This window comes from Taudactylus pleione, unplaced genomic scaffold (genome assembly GCF_031769625.1).
Source record: "Taudactylus pleione unplaced genomic scaffold, aTauple2 ptg000019l, whole genome shotgun sequence".
In the NCBI taxonomy this organism is placed as follows: Eukaryota; Metazoa; Chordata; class Amphibia; order Anura; family Myobatrachidae; genus Taudactylus; species Taudactylus pleione.
The window spans coordinates 10,912,501-10,929,037 of NW_028284421.1; the positions used below are offsets into that span (position 1 = coordinate 10,912,501).

The 16,537-nt window shown below is 43.8% G+C and overlaps 2 protein-coding genes across 2 annotated transcripts in view; both read right to left on the bottom strand.

Moving 5' to 3' along the window:
* The window catches only part of TM2D3 (TM2 domain containing 3), a 15,789-nt gene extending 319 nt beyond the window's left edge, over positions 1-15,470 (bottom strand). Inside the window, exons 1-6 of the mRNA XM_088443388.1 lie at positions 15,308-15,470; positions 13,064-13,156; positions 12,440-12,597; positions 11,404-11,584; positions 10,493-10,568; positions 1-532 (exon numbers count right to left, since the gene is read on the bottom strand). The exon at positions 1-532 is cut by the window's left edge and continues 319 nt beyond it. Coding sequence (XP_088299514.1) covers positions 367-532; positions 10,493-10,568; positions 11,404-11,584; positions 12,440-12,597; positions 13,064-13,156; positions 15,308-15,386 — 753 coding nt within the window. The 5' untranslated portion in view covers positions 15,387-15,470 and the 3' untranslated portion in view covers positions 1-366. The remainder of the gene's footprint in view (positions 533-10,492; positions 10,569-11,403; positions 11,585-12,439; positions 12,598-13,063; positions 13,157-15,307) is intronic.
* Positions 5,623-8,346, bottom strand: LOC148540328 (uncharacterized). Its single transcript, XM_088447521.1, has 4 exons — positions 8,238-8,346; positions 7,791-7,988; positions 7,275-7,341; positions 5,623-7,160 (listed from the first exon to the last, which is right to left on the bottom strand). The coding sequence occupies exons 1-4, from the start codon at positions 8,344-8,346 to the stop codon at positions 6,173-6,175; spliced, it is 1,362 nt and encodes a 453-aa protein (XP_088303647.1). The 3' UTR covers positions 5,623-6,172.
* Positions 15,471-16,537: the final 1,067 nt, after the last annotated feature.

Below are 16,537 nucleotides of genomic sequence, written 5' to 3' on the forward strand. Positions count from 1 at the left end.
TAGTTTACACAACCTCATTGAAACAAATCATGTTGTAATGATGCTGCTCCTAGTCATGTTACATAGAGGTATGTCAGCTATGCACACAAACCGATCACATTCAGTAAAGCAAATGGCTTTATTATTATTATGCAAATCGGACATAACTTATCTATATAAAGTGAATGGTCTTTTTCATAGAAATAATAATAAAAAATGTACGATGACAAAAATTGCAATAAGTGTTAGTGTCTTGATTGAAGTTGACCTTAATGAAAAAGGCATATTAAGTACAGATACCGTACATTACATAAAATATACAAACATAACAAACTGAAGCTTAAATGTTCTGAAAAGCTATGGCTTGTTCTTGTGTGCGACCAAGGATTAAATATAAAGAGAACCATCTGCAGGTCCCACATAGCCAACGCAAATTAAAAATACATCTATTAGAGTCCAAATTCCCAGGCCTCCGAAGCTGAATAGCTTTCCTAGTCCTTCTCGCCACTGGCCCAAGTAAAACCGGTCAGCGCCAAACCCTCCAAGGGTGATGCTGCAAGACACAGTCCAAAAAAATAAGTTAGAAATTACATTAAACCAATAGATGACTGTAACCAAATGGGAAATCATCTCCAGTATATAATATGCATAACAAAACAATGCATTTATGGCACTACAATGGTTACTGAACTACGTCTTCTATTACTTTCAGCAAGCTACTGCCCTTTACTGAGTATATTAATATTATATTACATATTGTATATTAATATATCTTGAAAGGAGTAAGCTTGTGTTTTAATGTGGGTACAAACCTGAGCATAAAATTTCAGGGTATGCTCCTTAATTAAGGCATCCAGAACACTAGAAGGCAGATCCAAGATGCAATAAATATAAAACGATGCTTAACAGCGCCTTGCGTAGGGCCCTCTTGTTCGTCGGCATTCACCATTCCACCCAAAGACATTGCAATCTACCAATATCATGGTGAGAATTTTGAGAGGACCTGCTGGAAAGGCTCAGCTATAGTTCTGTTAGTTTTCCTGGGACAGCAGTAGTGCTCGTGTGAGGACCAGGATGTGGGGAACTTATGAAGACAGGCGTTTCTATCAGTCTCCATATTCTACCCTACAATAAACTCTGGAATCTATCAGGAGTTAAGTGCATGGCAGGACATGAAACAGTGCTAGCAGCCAATAGTATTCCTCGCTGATAAAAGCCGTGCGCAGCAGTGGGGATAGTAAGTACATTGCATCCAGCTTTGTCCACTAGCTGGGCTTGTATGTTAGCCAACAGACTGACCTCTATATTGTGTGCTAGCTACCATAATGATAGGAGTGTATCTAGGGATCCAAGCGCCCCTGGCAATGTAATGGACTGGCGCCCCCCCTCCCCCCCTATGCAGTGCCCCCAGTAGTAATACCCCTATGCTGCATTGCCCCCAGTAGTAGTCCCCCCTATACAGTGCCCCCAGTAGTAGTCCCCCCTATACAGTGCCCCCAGTAGTAGTCCCCCCTATACAGTGCCCCCAGTAGTAGTCCCCCCTATACAGTGCCTCCAGTAGTAGTCCCCCCAACAGCGGGCACCCCCCCCACAAAGTCCCCCCAGTAGAGGCCACCCCTATACAGTGACCCCCGCTGCTGTGCCAGGCTTACACACACAGAAGAAAAAAAAATACAACTTACCTGATCTCCGCTCCTGACACGACAGCCGCTGTCCGCTCCGAGTCCCGGCTCTTCTCTTGCACTATGGGAGAGATGTCATGACGTCTCTCCCATCACCCGCTGCAGGGGGAGCAGGAAGCCGGAGCTCGTGAGTGAGCTCCAGCCAGCTCCCTCCGTAGATGACGTAGCAGCCAATGCGAGTCTGTCTGACTCTCATTGGCTGTCTTCTATAACAAACACACAGCCACCGCTGGCGGCTGTCTGTTTGTAAACTGTGTAGGGCATACCGCTCTCACTGCGCTCTGCCCTACACTTGTTGGGCCGGGGAACTAGCGGGGGTAGTCCACCCCTTGGCTGCTGGTCCAGACGGTGCACCCCCACTTTGGTCGGCGCCCCTGGCGAGTGCCATCCTGGCCAGTGGGTAGATAGGCCCCTACATAATGAGCTCTGCACTGGCATAACAATTTGCTCCAGTGCCTTGATATTTCTTCATATTTATAGACAGATACAGCAACACCCAGTATAAAATAATAATAAAAAGAATATTTAGGAGGTTTTACTTGTGTAGGCAACACTAAAGTACAAATATTAGGTATCAATATGAACAGACAGTAAAATACAGTAAATTACATATATTTGTGCATCCTTAATCTTTAAACTGAAACTATTCTCTTCTACTACATTTTTAATATTGTGGTAGTTGCCCAAGTACATTGGGACACTGGCATCAGGTTTCTGTAATTCAAATAAAATAAATAATTCATAATTACCAAAATAAACTTATATTTGTGTCAAAGCAATATAAAATGAACTAAAATACAGTAAATTTAAAAAGGTTTTTCCCATGGTAATAACTCATCAAATAATTATGAAAATTATATAAGCCATCCATTGGTTTTAAAGTACCTTGCCCTTATGAATGGATCAAGGTAGCTCTGCCAGCTGACACTTCCTAACTCTAACCAACAAGTATATTTTTTAACATTTGAAAAAACCTCTAGGAGAATGTTGCACTCCCTTTGGAAATATGTATAAAATCCAATTATGGTACATGAAGAGGAGCCTAGAAAGTGATAACTAAATAGAATACTATAAAAATTATGCAGCTGAAGTACACCTATTTATAGATGTGTCCTAATTCATCTAGCCTCAGTACGCCACATGGTGCAAGTGAGTCGCCAGGTCCAGTGCAACTTTGCTAGTGTTGGGCATATTCCTTTGCCGAAAATGCACCTTAGACTTAGCTGATTCATTTGATATGCGACACTTGTATATCTGAGTCTGTACACAAAGCACAATAGAACTTGGAGCGTAAAAGACCTGCGGCCACTGCATCACAGTATTTCATATGGTGATTAAGAGACTTAGTCGCACACAGACATACAAGTGTTACATATCAAAGTAATCAGCTCAGTCTCCTGGTGTGTTGTAGTCGCATCGCAATGCGTGCAAGATGCATTTTCTGCAAAAAGGACGCAGTCCAGCACTAGCAGAGTATTATAGGACCTGGCACGCCAAGACTGTCGAATCCTAACCCCAAAAATAAATAAGTCAACACGGATTCTACAGACCAGTCCCAATGCACAACATCACTTTTCCAGAGCTGTACGATTACTACTTCCTCAGTGTTTGAAGTTCCTGGACATGCAAAGTAAGGTTGCAGTCAGCTCAATGGAAGTAAAATAAGACTACGAGCTCACCTCACACCCATGTAAATTAAATTCTGGGAGATAGGTCTTCTCCAACCAATAAAATTACATGTGAGAAACTGCATACAGAAGAAGCTGCTTATATTATTTCAACAAAATTTAAAAAAGGGGGTATTCCCAACCAACAAACTATAAATAACAAAAGATAGTGTAACTTGTTTCATTATAAAAGGAGTTTTGCTTTACAGTGCAGAGAAAACTTGCCATGCTTTGTGCAATCTTTGCCTATTACCTATATTTTATATGGTACTGATGTTTCATCTTAATGAAGAAATGGTAGTTCCTTTACTATATGCACATTTAAGACATCACTATTATTTACATATTAAAAAACATGTTGTGCAGCAAATTTGTCCAGGATCACAATGTTCACTGCCAAGATCAGCTTGGTAAGAAACAACTTACAGGCAAGTATGCAACAAAATAGACCATCTTGACTTCTGATGTACCAACCCAAGAGCCAGCGTTTCTCAATAGCAGATGAGAAAAAGAAGTTCTCTTTATTCTCTGTTTTATTTGTCATTACTCTCAATGTCAAGTCGACTTTGTAGCAGTTTCACATTTTAGTCCTAAAACTATGTAGAAGACCAATTATTTCTGTCATAGTTCTTTAGTGTTCCATCTCATTATATCCATCTCTGAAACTAACTGTAACATGAAATCAAGTTTAAAATGTTTCAGTGCCCATGTGCTACTTGGACTGACTATATGTATGGTGAAACTGTGCCCCGGAGTACTGTAAGAGAACGGTATAACGATATGTATTAATCCTATTCTTTTAGGAACACCTAAAGAAAAACAAGATTCTGGGTTACTCACCTCCGAGTCCATCTGGGAATCACTGACGCTGGGATATGAGGGAGGGGCCGAGGAGTAGGCACTAAAAATAACTGACTGAAACACCAACTCCCTTATATACCCTCCCCTTTCTCTAGCTCTCCAGTTATCGGACTAGCAAAGCCAAAGAAGAATAAGAAATGAACATAAGAATCCAAAACACACACACACACACACACACACACACAGTGATTCCCAGATGGACTAAGAGGAATTGATTCTACGGTGAGTAACCCTGAATCTTGTTTCCTCTTTCGTCCAATCTGGGAAGCACTGACGCTGGGACTTCCCCAAGGAAGCCTTAAGAGGGATCTTTAGCCCACAAATGTGTGGACAGATAAAATTTGGTAAATGTGTGCACTGAGTACCAGGTGTATGCCCTACACAACTGCTCAATCAAGACACCCTGCAGAGCTGCCAAAGAAGCACTCACAGCCCGAGCCAAATGTGTGCGAATGGGATCAGCTACTAACTCGCCTAATGGTGCGTACACACTACACGATATGCTCCCTGAGCGATATCGTGTAGTGTATCCCCGGCAGGCTGTGCTCAATGTCGTTCATGACATTGAGCACAGCCGCTGAACGAGATCATTAACGATATCGTTCAGCGCCGGGCTCTCTCCCCCATTCCCCAACATGCAGCAACCTGACGAGATCGTCAGGTTGGCCTGCATGTCAGCCCGATGAACGATGATGACGAACGAGCCGCGGGAACGTGCATCGTCATTATCGTTCATCATTTTGGGGTTAAAAATGGACGATAAAGTGGACGACTAAACGATAACGATATTGTTCAGTCGTCCACTTTATCGCCCAGTGTGTACGCACCTTAAGGCTATATAGGCCTGCTTGATAGTGGAAGTAATCCAACGAGCAATAGACTGCTTAGAAGCTGGCCAGCCTCTTTTATGGACGTCATAAAGTACTAACAGGCTGTCTGTCTTACACAAGGCAGAAGTCCTATCCACATATATTCTGAGTGCTCGTACCACATCCAGAAAGCGAACATGACTCTGGATCAAGTGGATGCAATACTGGAACCAAAGTCTCCTGATTTAGGTGAAATCTTGAAATCACCTTAGGAATAAAGGATGGCCAAGTGCGGAGAATCGCTCTGTCCTTATGAAAAATCAAAAGGGGAGAGCTAGCTGACAAAGCCGCCAACGCCAAAACTCTGCGAGCTGAGGAGATTGCCAAAAGAAAAAGCTACTTTCCAAGTTAACCACTTTAATTCTACCTTCTCAAGTGGCTCAAAAGGAGCCCGCTGAAGAGCAGCCAAAACTAAATTAAGGTCCCAAGGCGGGACTGGTGAAACATAAGGTGGCTGGACATGCAATACTAATGAAAGTTGACGTCTGGTATGGACGCCAGACATCTATGAAAAAATATAGACAAGGCCAACACCTGACCCCTCAAAGAAGATAGGCAAAGGTCTTTGGACAATCCATCTTGTAAAAAATAAAGTAAACGTGGCAAGCGAAACTGGGAGGCAGAAACCTTCCCAGTTTCACACCATCGGATGTAAGCTTTCCACACCCAATAATAAAGCATAGAAGTGGATTACTTACGAGCCTGTAACAGTCTGGATAATGACTGAATGAAACCCCTTGGACCTCAAAAGACTGGTCTCAACTGCCACACCGTTAAAGCCAATTGAGGTAAATTGGGATGGAGGAATGGATCTTCTCTTAGTGGAAGTCTCCGCGGCTGGTTGGCCATCATAGACAGAAGATCTGAGTACCACAACCTATGTGGCGCTATTAAAAGGACATGAGCTTTTTCTCGCTTGATTCTTTTGATTACATGCGGGAGCATGGGAATTGGTGGAAAAAGATACCCGAAGTAGAAGGACCACTTGGCTGTTAGGGCATCCACCAGAGTTGCTTGTGGGACTCTGGACCACGCCCCGTAACTCAGAAGCTTCCCGTTCAACCTGGAAGCCATGAGATCTATCTCTGACAGACCCCATTTCTCCACAATCATGTTAAATATGTCCAGATGCAGGGACCACTTCCCTGGGTGAACCCTGTGCCAACAGGGCAAGTCGGCTTCCCAGTTGTTCACCCCTGGGATAGAAATGGCTGGAACAAACATCTCTGCCCACATCATAATCTGGGTGGTCTCTGCCATAGCCAAAGGACTCCTGGTTCCTCCCTGTCTGTTGACATATGCCACTGTATTGTCTGACTGTATCTGTAAGTGTCTGTCTCTGAGAAGATCCTGTGCCTGAACCAGAACACAAAAGACTGCTTGCACATTGATTGAGAACATCTTCTCTTCCAGAGACCAAACCCCCCGGAACTGGGACCCTAGAACTACTGCACCCCATCCCTGGAGACTGGCGTCTGTAGTTACTAGTGTCCATTCCCAGGGAGAGAATTGGCAACCTCTGGACAGGCTGCGAGTGCAGAACCACCAACCCAGGGATTGGCGCACCTGAACAGACAGGGAAAAAAACGGTCGATCTAGACAGGGATCCCACCTCCTCCAGCGTTGAAGAATGAAATGCTGAAGGGGCCTGGAATGGAAGCGTGCAAACAGAACTGCTTCGAACGCAGCCCCCATCTTCCCCAATAGCTGCATGCAGTGTAGCACGGACACCCTGTGTAAACACAAAAGAATGTGGACCAAGGACCACAACTCCCTGACCTTGTGCTCGGTCAAAAAAACCTGTTGAAACAGAGTGTCGAAAAGAAGGCCCAAAAAGACCAACTTCTGTGTTGGAACCAATTTGGATTTGGGTAGATTGGAACTTCAAGGTTGGGTTCTCAGAGTTGTCATAACAACCTGCAAGTGATCCTTCCAGAGTTCCTCTGAAGATGCCTTTATTAGCAAGTTGTCTCAATGGGGAATTATCGTAATTCCCTGGCGATGCAGAAAAGCTACCATAGGTGCCATCATTTTTGTAAACACCCTTGGTGCGGAGGAAAGCCAGAAGGGCAGAGCCCAAAACCGAAAGTGCCAGGGGCCTACTGCAAACCGCAGCAGTTCATGGTCTCGTTCCCAAATAGGTACATGGGTATACAAGTCCTTTATATCTAAGGATGCAAGAAATTCTCCTACTTCCATAGAGGCAATTACTGAACGTAATGACTCCATCCTGAACCTTCTCACCCTTACGTGCAGGTTGAGACTTTTTAAATTCAAAATGGGCTGAAAAAAAAAACCATCTGGCTTTTTTACCAGGAATAGATTTGAATAAAAACCTAGTCCCTGATGATGTATCGGAACAGGTACCACTACCACCAAATCTAAAAGGGAGAGAATTGCCGCCCTTAATGCCCCTCTTCTGAGCTGATCCCGAGGAAGAGGGGTTACAAAAACACAATGTGGACAGGGTCCCTCCAGATCCAATATGTAACCTCTGGAGAGGACTCCGCTGACCCAAAGGTCTGTGGTTGACCGAAACCAGGCCTCCCTGAAAGAGAGAAGACGGCCACATATATAGCAATGGGCTGGAAATCCTCCTGACCCAAGTCATTGGAAGGATCTGTCACCCCTACGGGTGCCTGGGCGACGGAACCGCATGGTCATATGCCCTCTGAACTGACCCGCTCTCTGACCTCCTGTCGTACCTCTGGTGGGCAGAGGCCGGAACCTACCAGAGTACTGAAAGAGTCGAAACCTAGAAAACCTACAGCGGGAAGCAAGAACTCGAGGAAACTGGCTTTTTCCGCCAGTCGTCTGAGCGATAATTCGTTCCAGCTCTGGACCAAACAGAGATTGACCTGTAAAAGGGTACTCCCTCCAAAATTTTCTTGTAATCGCTATCCGCATGCCAAGAATGCAACAACGTTCTTCTGGCCGAAAAAGATAAGGTTGATCTACAAATAGTGTCTAAAGATGCATGACTCACATAAATTGAAGTCTGTTTCAGGTTGTCCACCAGGGTAAGGATATCTGAAGAGTCTGCACCTGACTGAATAGCTTCTGCTATTTGGACTGACCAGGCTTCTATGGCCTCGGTTACCCAGGCTCCTGCCAACACACCGGACGCAGAGTAGTAACTGTTAATGAAAACAAGGATTTGAGCAGATGCTCACACTTACGGTCCGTAGCATCCTTCGGTGTGGCTGCAGTAGCCATTGGAAGAACCGCAGTCTTTGCTAAATGGGCAATCGGTGCATCCATTGCTGGAGGTACCTCCCATGGAGCCATATCTTTCTCAGCAAAAGGATAAGTAAACTTAACTCCTGCTGGAAGCTTAACACGTTGATCTGTCTTAGCCCAGGATTCCCCCAGCACATCAGAAAAATGCATAAATGAAGGAAAATTCAAAGCATGGTTTTTCTTCTCTTAAATAACGCTGCAGAAGCCACTTCATCATAAAGCTTCTCATCTTCAATTTTCAAAGTCTGGCGAATGGCCTGGGTAAGCTCAGTAACACACAAACTATCGGGAGAACTGTCTTCCCAATTAGAATGGTCTATCCATTCCTGATCTAATACCTCCCCATCCTCAGCAGAAGATCCTTTTTCTGAATCCTCCCATTGCAGTGTCTGGGCAGGCTGTCGCTTATAAGCACTCGCACCAGCTGAGCCCAAGACTGCCTCTAAAGAAGAACAGACCCTGGAAAGTCTATCCATCTGAATAGTGAATAGTCACTGGGGTGCTAGCTAACTCTGGGAAGGGAAACAGATGGTGGAACCTGCTGCATAGGTATAGAGGCTGATGCACTAACATTAGCCTGGCCACGAACCTCTCGTAGCTCCTTAGCCAGTTCTACAATGGACTGAACCATAACCTTTGCCCATACCGGTAGCACCTCCTCTGATGGAGCGTCCATAGATGAGCATAGCACAGGCGCCTCTACCTCACAGTCTGCACACAGGGCTCCAAGTATAATGTAATACAGCACCCTGCTTATGCTTGGGAGGTTGGTCCCCCTTTGCAGACATACTGTTACCACCAACTGCAACTCACAGAACAAAAAGACCTACAGCCACAGTCTGTATAGTGAGAGAGAGAGAAAAATATATTTTTTTTTTATAAAACAAAAGAAATTAAATATAATTAACTAATCTAAATGAAACAAAGAAACAAACAAAAAATAAAAACTAACATAACTACTCTAGCAATTTTAAAAGGCAAAAAAAAAACTATTTCACTTTTCAGTTTGTAGTACAGGTTTGGATATTGGAATATTTGCATACCATAATGAGATATCTTGGGAATGGGACCCAAATATAAACACAGAATGAATTTGTGTGTTATGTACACCTTATACACACAGCCTGCAGGTAATTTTATACTATATTTTTAATAATTTTGTGCATCAAAAAAAGTGTGTGCATACATGAAATTCATTTATGCTTCATATACACCCTATACAGACAGCCTGAAGGTTATTTTATATTTTAATAATTGTGTTCCTTAAACAAAGTTTGTGTACATTGAACCATCAGAAAGCAAAAGGTGTCACTATCTCAGTCATGCTAAAAAGATGCCCTATTTCCGAATATTGGATATGGGAGACTCAACCTGTATACCACACTCCCCAGCCTCCAAACTCCTGAGCAGCAGGTTTCTTAACTTTTTCAATCAGTGTTCCAGGAAACAGCAGGAAATCACCTGACCTGGAAGGACTTCCCACAGGCTTTCTGGGAGTGTGGACAAGAAGACATCCACCATTGCCAGATGATGCCTCTGTTATCCAGGTAAGCACGTTTTTGATTTTTTTTAAGCTACAGCACCTAAAATTCTCCAGACAGTCTACTTACAGTGCCTCCTGTGCCCCCTTTAGGGAAAACCGGAGCTCACATAGAGCGAACCAGACCCTGTCTGTGCACTTAGTTTGCCGTCTAGCTGCCCAGCATTACTCTCCAAGTAAACTATGGCAGCAGGTCACAGCTGCAGCCTCCGGGAAAATGGCTCCTATGGGGGACTTTTATTAAGATCCTAGGATCCCAGCACACTTGTGGGTGCCTGGTGACCCTCTTCCGGGGCCCGGAGCGGGATGCAGCAGGGGGTGAGCAGATAGTGGCTACCAGTACTAATCCAATTCCCACTCCTCCAGCCTTGATCCCATAACGGGATTCAGGCTCTAAGGTTCCTTTAGGGTAAAACATTTTAGGCTTGAAAAAACAAAAACAAAGCCCTATACTTCTTTGTGCCTGCTACTGCTGGCACAAAAAAATAACTGGAGAACTAGAGAAAGGGGAGGGTATATAAGGGAGGGGGAGTTTCAGTCAGTCAATCATTTTTAGTGCCTACTCCTTGGCCCCTCCCTCATATCCCAGTGTCAGCGATTCCCAGATTGAACGAAAGAGGAAAAGGAGCTGTTGAAGCATAATGCAGTCATTACCTCAGAGCAAGTGCTGTGGACCATTTGTATCCGCCTGTCCAGTTACAGTACAGCCTCTTAGGAAACACGCGGTTACCTAAAAATAAAAATGTTACCATATTACCGAAGGGATAAAACATTGCGTCTGTAAATGGATCTCCGATTTCTGTAATCAGTTCAAAACAAGTAAGTACTCCTCAACTATAGATCAAAAATTCTCACATATATAAAAGACAAAATAATTATTTCTAAAACTTTTACTAATCTATCCCTATGCCTTCCTACAAGTACCACTCTAAAATAACTAGCACAGAGCAAGCTAGTAGCTGGCACTCTGCAAGGATAAAAAGCGTGTTCATTCCGATTCCAGCATTAGGCCTGCCAGAAAAAAAATTAGGCATAAACTGTGAAGAAGCGGGCTGGAATCCTGTGAAACGGGTAACAAAGTTTATGCAGTTTATCACATGCTGTACTAGACGATCAAGACAAGTTGTATTAATGCCATACTATGAATATTCAATGAACTATTCACACTCAATTGAGGGAAACAGCAACAGAAAGGACATTCACTTTTAAATATATGAATGCAAACAAACGCACTATTTTCAAAAAGCTTTTACCAACCTATCACTATGCCTTCCTACAAGAACCCAACCGTAGGACTTATTTCAAATTACAGGTACTAAGATGGGGTTGAAATGGAAGAAACTAAAGAGCAGGTAACTTTCAATGGGTATGAGAAATAACCTGTTATTTAACAGAGATTACCTATACAATGTAACAGTGTGTCAGGGTACAGTCTATTTCACATGCATGAGTTACATTATTGTATGTTTTACATCTGACCATTGTAGTGGTTTCTGATGTACGACTAGGTTATTAAATGCAATATCAATATGAAATCCACAGAAAGCATGACTGGCGTAACCTACCTAAACAGTGGATGTGATCTTTCACAGTGCATGTGGCATTATAACGTTGTCGCGGGCAAGACACAGTCATGCAGATGCTGGAATTAGACTTGCTACACTCATATTCTGATGGAGGGAGCTGCCAGCAAAACTGACAGGTTATATTGACAGTAAAATTCTCCTGTTGTTGATGGTTGTCATCCTGCGTAAAAAAAAAACGTTATCAGAGGGTATAGAGCATTCATGTGGTGCCCAGCTGCATACAGTAAGACCCTCAATAACACACACAAACCTGATGAATAAGGGACCAATGTACCTGATTGGCTGGGCCTATTTTACTTTAAACAGTGTTATTACTAACATCTACATTAAAGGTGCCCACACACATACCGACTATACTCACGTTCCGACGATGTGTCCGATTTCCCTTGAAACTCTCCCGGCAGATGTGCACACGATATGCGGTCCAATCTTCATCCGATCTCCTGCAGCCAGACTTTTCACAGTGCATTTGAGTCTAGATCGTCAGATGTGCCCTACAGCACGGCAGATCTGAAGATGCGAAGATGCGATGATGCATCGCATCATGATCGTGAGTGGGGACTCACGATTTGGTCATTTTTTACCCGATCTGTGTGTGAGCTAGGAGTAAACTTTGTGGAGATGAACCAGGAAGAAGGAGGTAGAGATACAGGAATGCAGGTTAATTACTGAGAACACCCCGTGGGAGGGAACAGGTAACATTCGGTTATTTGCCGGATATATACGAATATTGATACAGTGAGCAAATCAGCTTTTCTGCACACTGGAATAAATGGGTCCAGACAACTGGACTACTCATGGGAGCTTCTAAACTGGGAATGGAAGCAAACACAAGACAGGTTTGGCCAGGTGGGACAAAAGTGTAAGTGGAGTTTAGATGCTGGGATGTATTTATGGACAGTAAATAAGAAGACACTAAAGCAATGATTAAAAAGATGTAATAGTAAGATATTGCAGAGAAGACATCCATAAACATAGCCGTGAGAGGTTATTTGATTAGTGTATAATTACTTACCAAACACACGACCTGAGGTTTGGTGTTACAGTCAAATGTGACCTGTTTACCATACGTACAGGAGTTATTTGTAGTACATGTCATACACTCCGCAGGTAATTTGTTGCACAGCCCATTGCTTGGACATTTGGACAGATATTGGGGTGTGGTTGTGAGTTCTGCATTGAAAAACAACAGGTTTTAAAAAATAGCTTCTGGTCTGTTAATCATTAAACAACCTAAACCGAATGCAACTCCATAATCAATTGTATTTAAGGTGCACTTATATAAATTTAGTTTTTATATATTTAAAGAAGAGCTCCCCTCAGCTGTCAGGCCGAAAGGGTGCCTATGTCACACCACTGGAATGGGGCTGTTACAGCCATCAGGGACCCTGGTAGATTAACAGTGCCAGCAATACACATGCAGTATTATATATATATCTAAGGTATAGAAGTACATAATACAATATGGCCAGACAAAGAGTAATCTGGGTGTTGGTACCAACAACAAGGGACTGGATGCAGTCTAGGTTGTAAATGACTGTACACAAATGCTGATCAACAGACTTTTAGTCCTACCTACTAAAATACATATTGGAGATATATGGATATCGCCTTGCGTTGTGTGCTAACCAATATTTACCAGCTGTTGTGGTGCTTGGAAGGATCGTGGAAGATGGGGGCTGGTCTTGTAGGGCCTGTGCTGCTGCTTGAAAGTGTTCAAAACTCAATGATCCTGTAAATTAAAAAAATTAAGCATTTCAAACAAGAGGACTATTTATTCCCCTTTATACAATATTACCAGATTATGAAGCACTTTCCAGAGAATATTTATTGATTTATATCAGTCCCTGTCCCATTGGAGTGTGCACTTTAATTCCCAACCACACAATCGCTAGGGGCAACTTTGTCCGCAGCCAGTTAGCCTGCCAGTAGGAGATTCTCTAGTGGCTCCATATGCAGCTGCAGTGGGATCAGGGCTCTCTGCCGAGCTGTCTCCCGGGACGGTGTCCATCTTGGGCAATCCACTGCACAAATAGAGCGAAGCGGTGCGCTGCACTGGCGGGCAGGGAGAGAGGGAGCGAGGCGCTGCAGGCTGGAGAGACTACAGGTGGTGATTGGCTAGGGTGGATCATAGCGCTTCCTGTGGGATCCGCTCATCTTCTAAAAGGGAGTACTATGCAGCCGTTATGGGGTAAAATACGTGCTATAGCACCTATTTGTGAACACTGGTCTCTTTCAAGTCTTCTAGCAACGAGACTGATGTTTCTGTTCTTCTGCAGTTCCGCCCTGTAAGGTCATAAATTGGTTGCCTGTATAATTACTGAATTCAATATAAAATACTTCTGCAAACATAAGGCTTTAAACCAAATTAGACCAACATACAGGTGTGGCTATGATATGTGGAAATTCAGTATGTCAACATTATGTGGAAATGTTCAGCATGTCGACAGATGTCAACATTTTCAATATATAAACATTGTGAATGTTAAGTCACATATTTTAACTTATAATGAACCCTAATTGTAGCCTAACCATGTGTCGACACTGACAGTCAACATTCAAAATGTTGATAATTTGAAAAAATCATTTTGGAATCGGCATGTTATCTGTCAACATTATAAACATGGCAACATCCAGAATGCCGACATTGAGAACATGTGAACATTGCAGTGTCAACATACTGACTGAACCCCCAACATATTTTACTTATCTCAAAATATCTCCCAGCTTGACCCCTCCATTCTGCGCAAGATCTGCGTCACTAATTCACACGCATTACCTGCTACCATTCAAGGTTACAGGACTTTGTTCCGGCTGCACCCACTCTGTGGAATTCCCTCCCTTGTACAACAGGACTTTCTTCTAATCTTCACCTCTTCCAGCAATCTTATCAGATTCCAGAACTAATAATATAGCCTCTGTAAGCTATTCTACACCAATTACATCCCCTCTATACAGTCCACACTTAATTTACATATTTTCTTTCTACAGTCAAACCCCAGGAAAACATTCCTGTGTGACTGAACCTCTGCAGTCTGGCTGGACCATTTGCAATAGGCAGCACATATCCTTGTGAATCAATGCCTATTTCCCTATATAGTTTTCTTTCTAGCACCCTGCACCTGTCACAACCCGTGCAGTTCCTCTTTCCTGCCTGGTGTGTCGCTCTCTGATCTGGTGCTTCTAGCACACTGTGATTTATATGTCAGCAGTTTCTTGCATCAGCTGAGTGTGCTAGAAGCAACAGAGCAGAGAGCGACACCCCAGGCAGGAAAGAGGAACTGCACGGGTAAGCTTGCGAGCAGGGACCTCTTACCTCAATGGGGGAGATGTGCTAAGCCTTGGAGAGAGGTAAAGTGGACAGAGATAAAGTACCAACCAATCAGCTCCTGTTATTTTTCAGCCACAGAAGGTAAACCGACAGTTAGGAGCCGATTGGTTGGTACTTAATCTCCATCCACTTTCTCTCTTCAAGGCTTAGTACATCTCCCCCTATAAGTCTTTTATTACCTAGTCTCCATTTATTACTGTTTTGTTGCTAATCGTGATGGCCAATGGAATATGCTGGCAATACACAAATAAATGTTAACAAACAAAATAACTCTCCTGGGGTAAAATGTATATAGTGTCAGAGAAAATATGTTTTTCAGAAACTGCAAACACAGAAAAGACCTGATAACTAGCACTAACCTCTCTCTTGTTTAAGGTTGATTTTTAGAAGCCTTAGAAACCTAACGTACCCCTTTCACCTGTCACACACTGGGCTACAGCAGCAGAGGCCAAAGGAGTGTGCTGTCACTTCATAGGGTCATAGGGAACGTACTACAGTGCCTCTTCCTGGCACCACAGCAGCATTAGTTAAAATACTACAATGGTCACTCACCGCGGCCGGAGAACACGTACAGCTGCGAGAGAAATAGCACCACACTGAAGACCCGTTTCAATAACCCCAGGACCGCCATATTGGACCGCACAGATTCGTTCCTCTGCTCCGCATCACACAGCAGGAAATCAGCGTTCCAAACCTCGGTCTGACTGCTGACCACGCCCACTTGGTCTATTACGCTGATGACATATTAGCCACCGCGCGCATGCGCGGTTTGCACCAGTGTATAGACCATAGATAGGATTGCTGCCATGATAACCTTGTTGTCAGTGTCAGTGTAAACAATGTCACATTTTGGCTTGATAGCTGGAATAAATAGGGATTCGTTTTAAATATCTATCTATCTATCTATCTATCTATCTATCTATCTATCTATCTATCTATCTATCTATCTATCTATCTATCTATCTATCTCAACCTCTGACTGTGGTAAATATTACATTTAACATTCGCTGCAGAGATAGGGGTCTGATTTCATCAAAGCTAACTATTTTGAGACCCTGGTTCCCCTTTCTTTTTATCTCCATACATTTCTAGTTTGACTTAATGTGTCAGTAAGAATGTCCATCAGTAAATTTAAATACAATTGGCAGTAAAGTATATTTTCAAAAGATGCCCACTTCATTTTGAGTGAGAAAAAATGTGCAACATGAAAATAGAAATCTCTGTGTGGAAAGCCGTGCTGGGATAAAGTCTCTGATCCCAGCACAGCAGACAGAAGAGATGTGTCCCCTGTGTGACACATCCGTGGCCGACGCTGGGACAGTGGGGGTCATTCAGACCCACTCGTGAGCGGCAGCACGCTCGCAAGCGGGTCGATGTTCCCCCACTGCGCATGCGCGAACGACGGAGGGAGCTCCGTCGTGCGCATGCGCGAGACCCGGCGAGCGACGGGCTCTCCATCGCTCCGGGTCTCGCACCAAAGGGGGCGTGCTGTCGATGTTGATTGACAGCACGTCCCCTTTGGTGGGCGTGCCTGCCAGACGGAGGCGTTCCCATGGGAACGCCTACTGTCTCAAGCCGGCCCCACTGACATCACTAGTGATGTCAGTGGGAGTGATTTTGGCTCTGATAGAGCCCATATCACTCCAGGGCTTGCGGAAGCGAGACCCTACCGCAGGGTCTCCGTCGCAAGCACGATGGTCAAGACCATCGCGACCATCATCATGGACGCTCGCTATAGCTGTGGGTGGTAACCCACAACTATGCGAGCATCCATGAGGACAC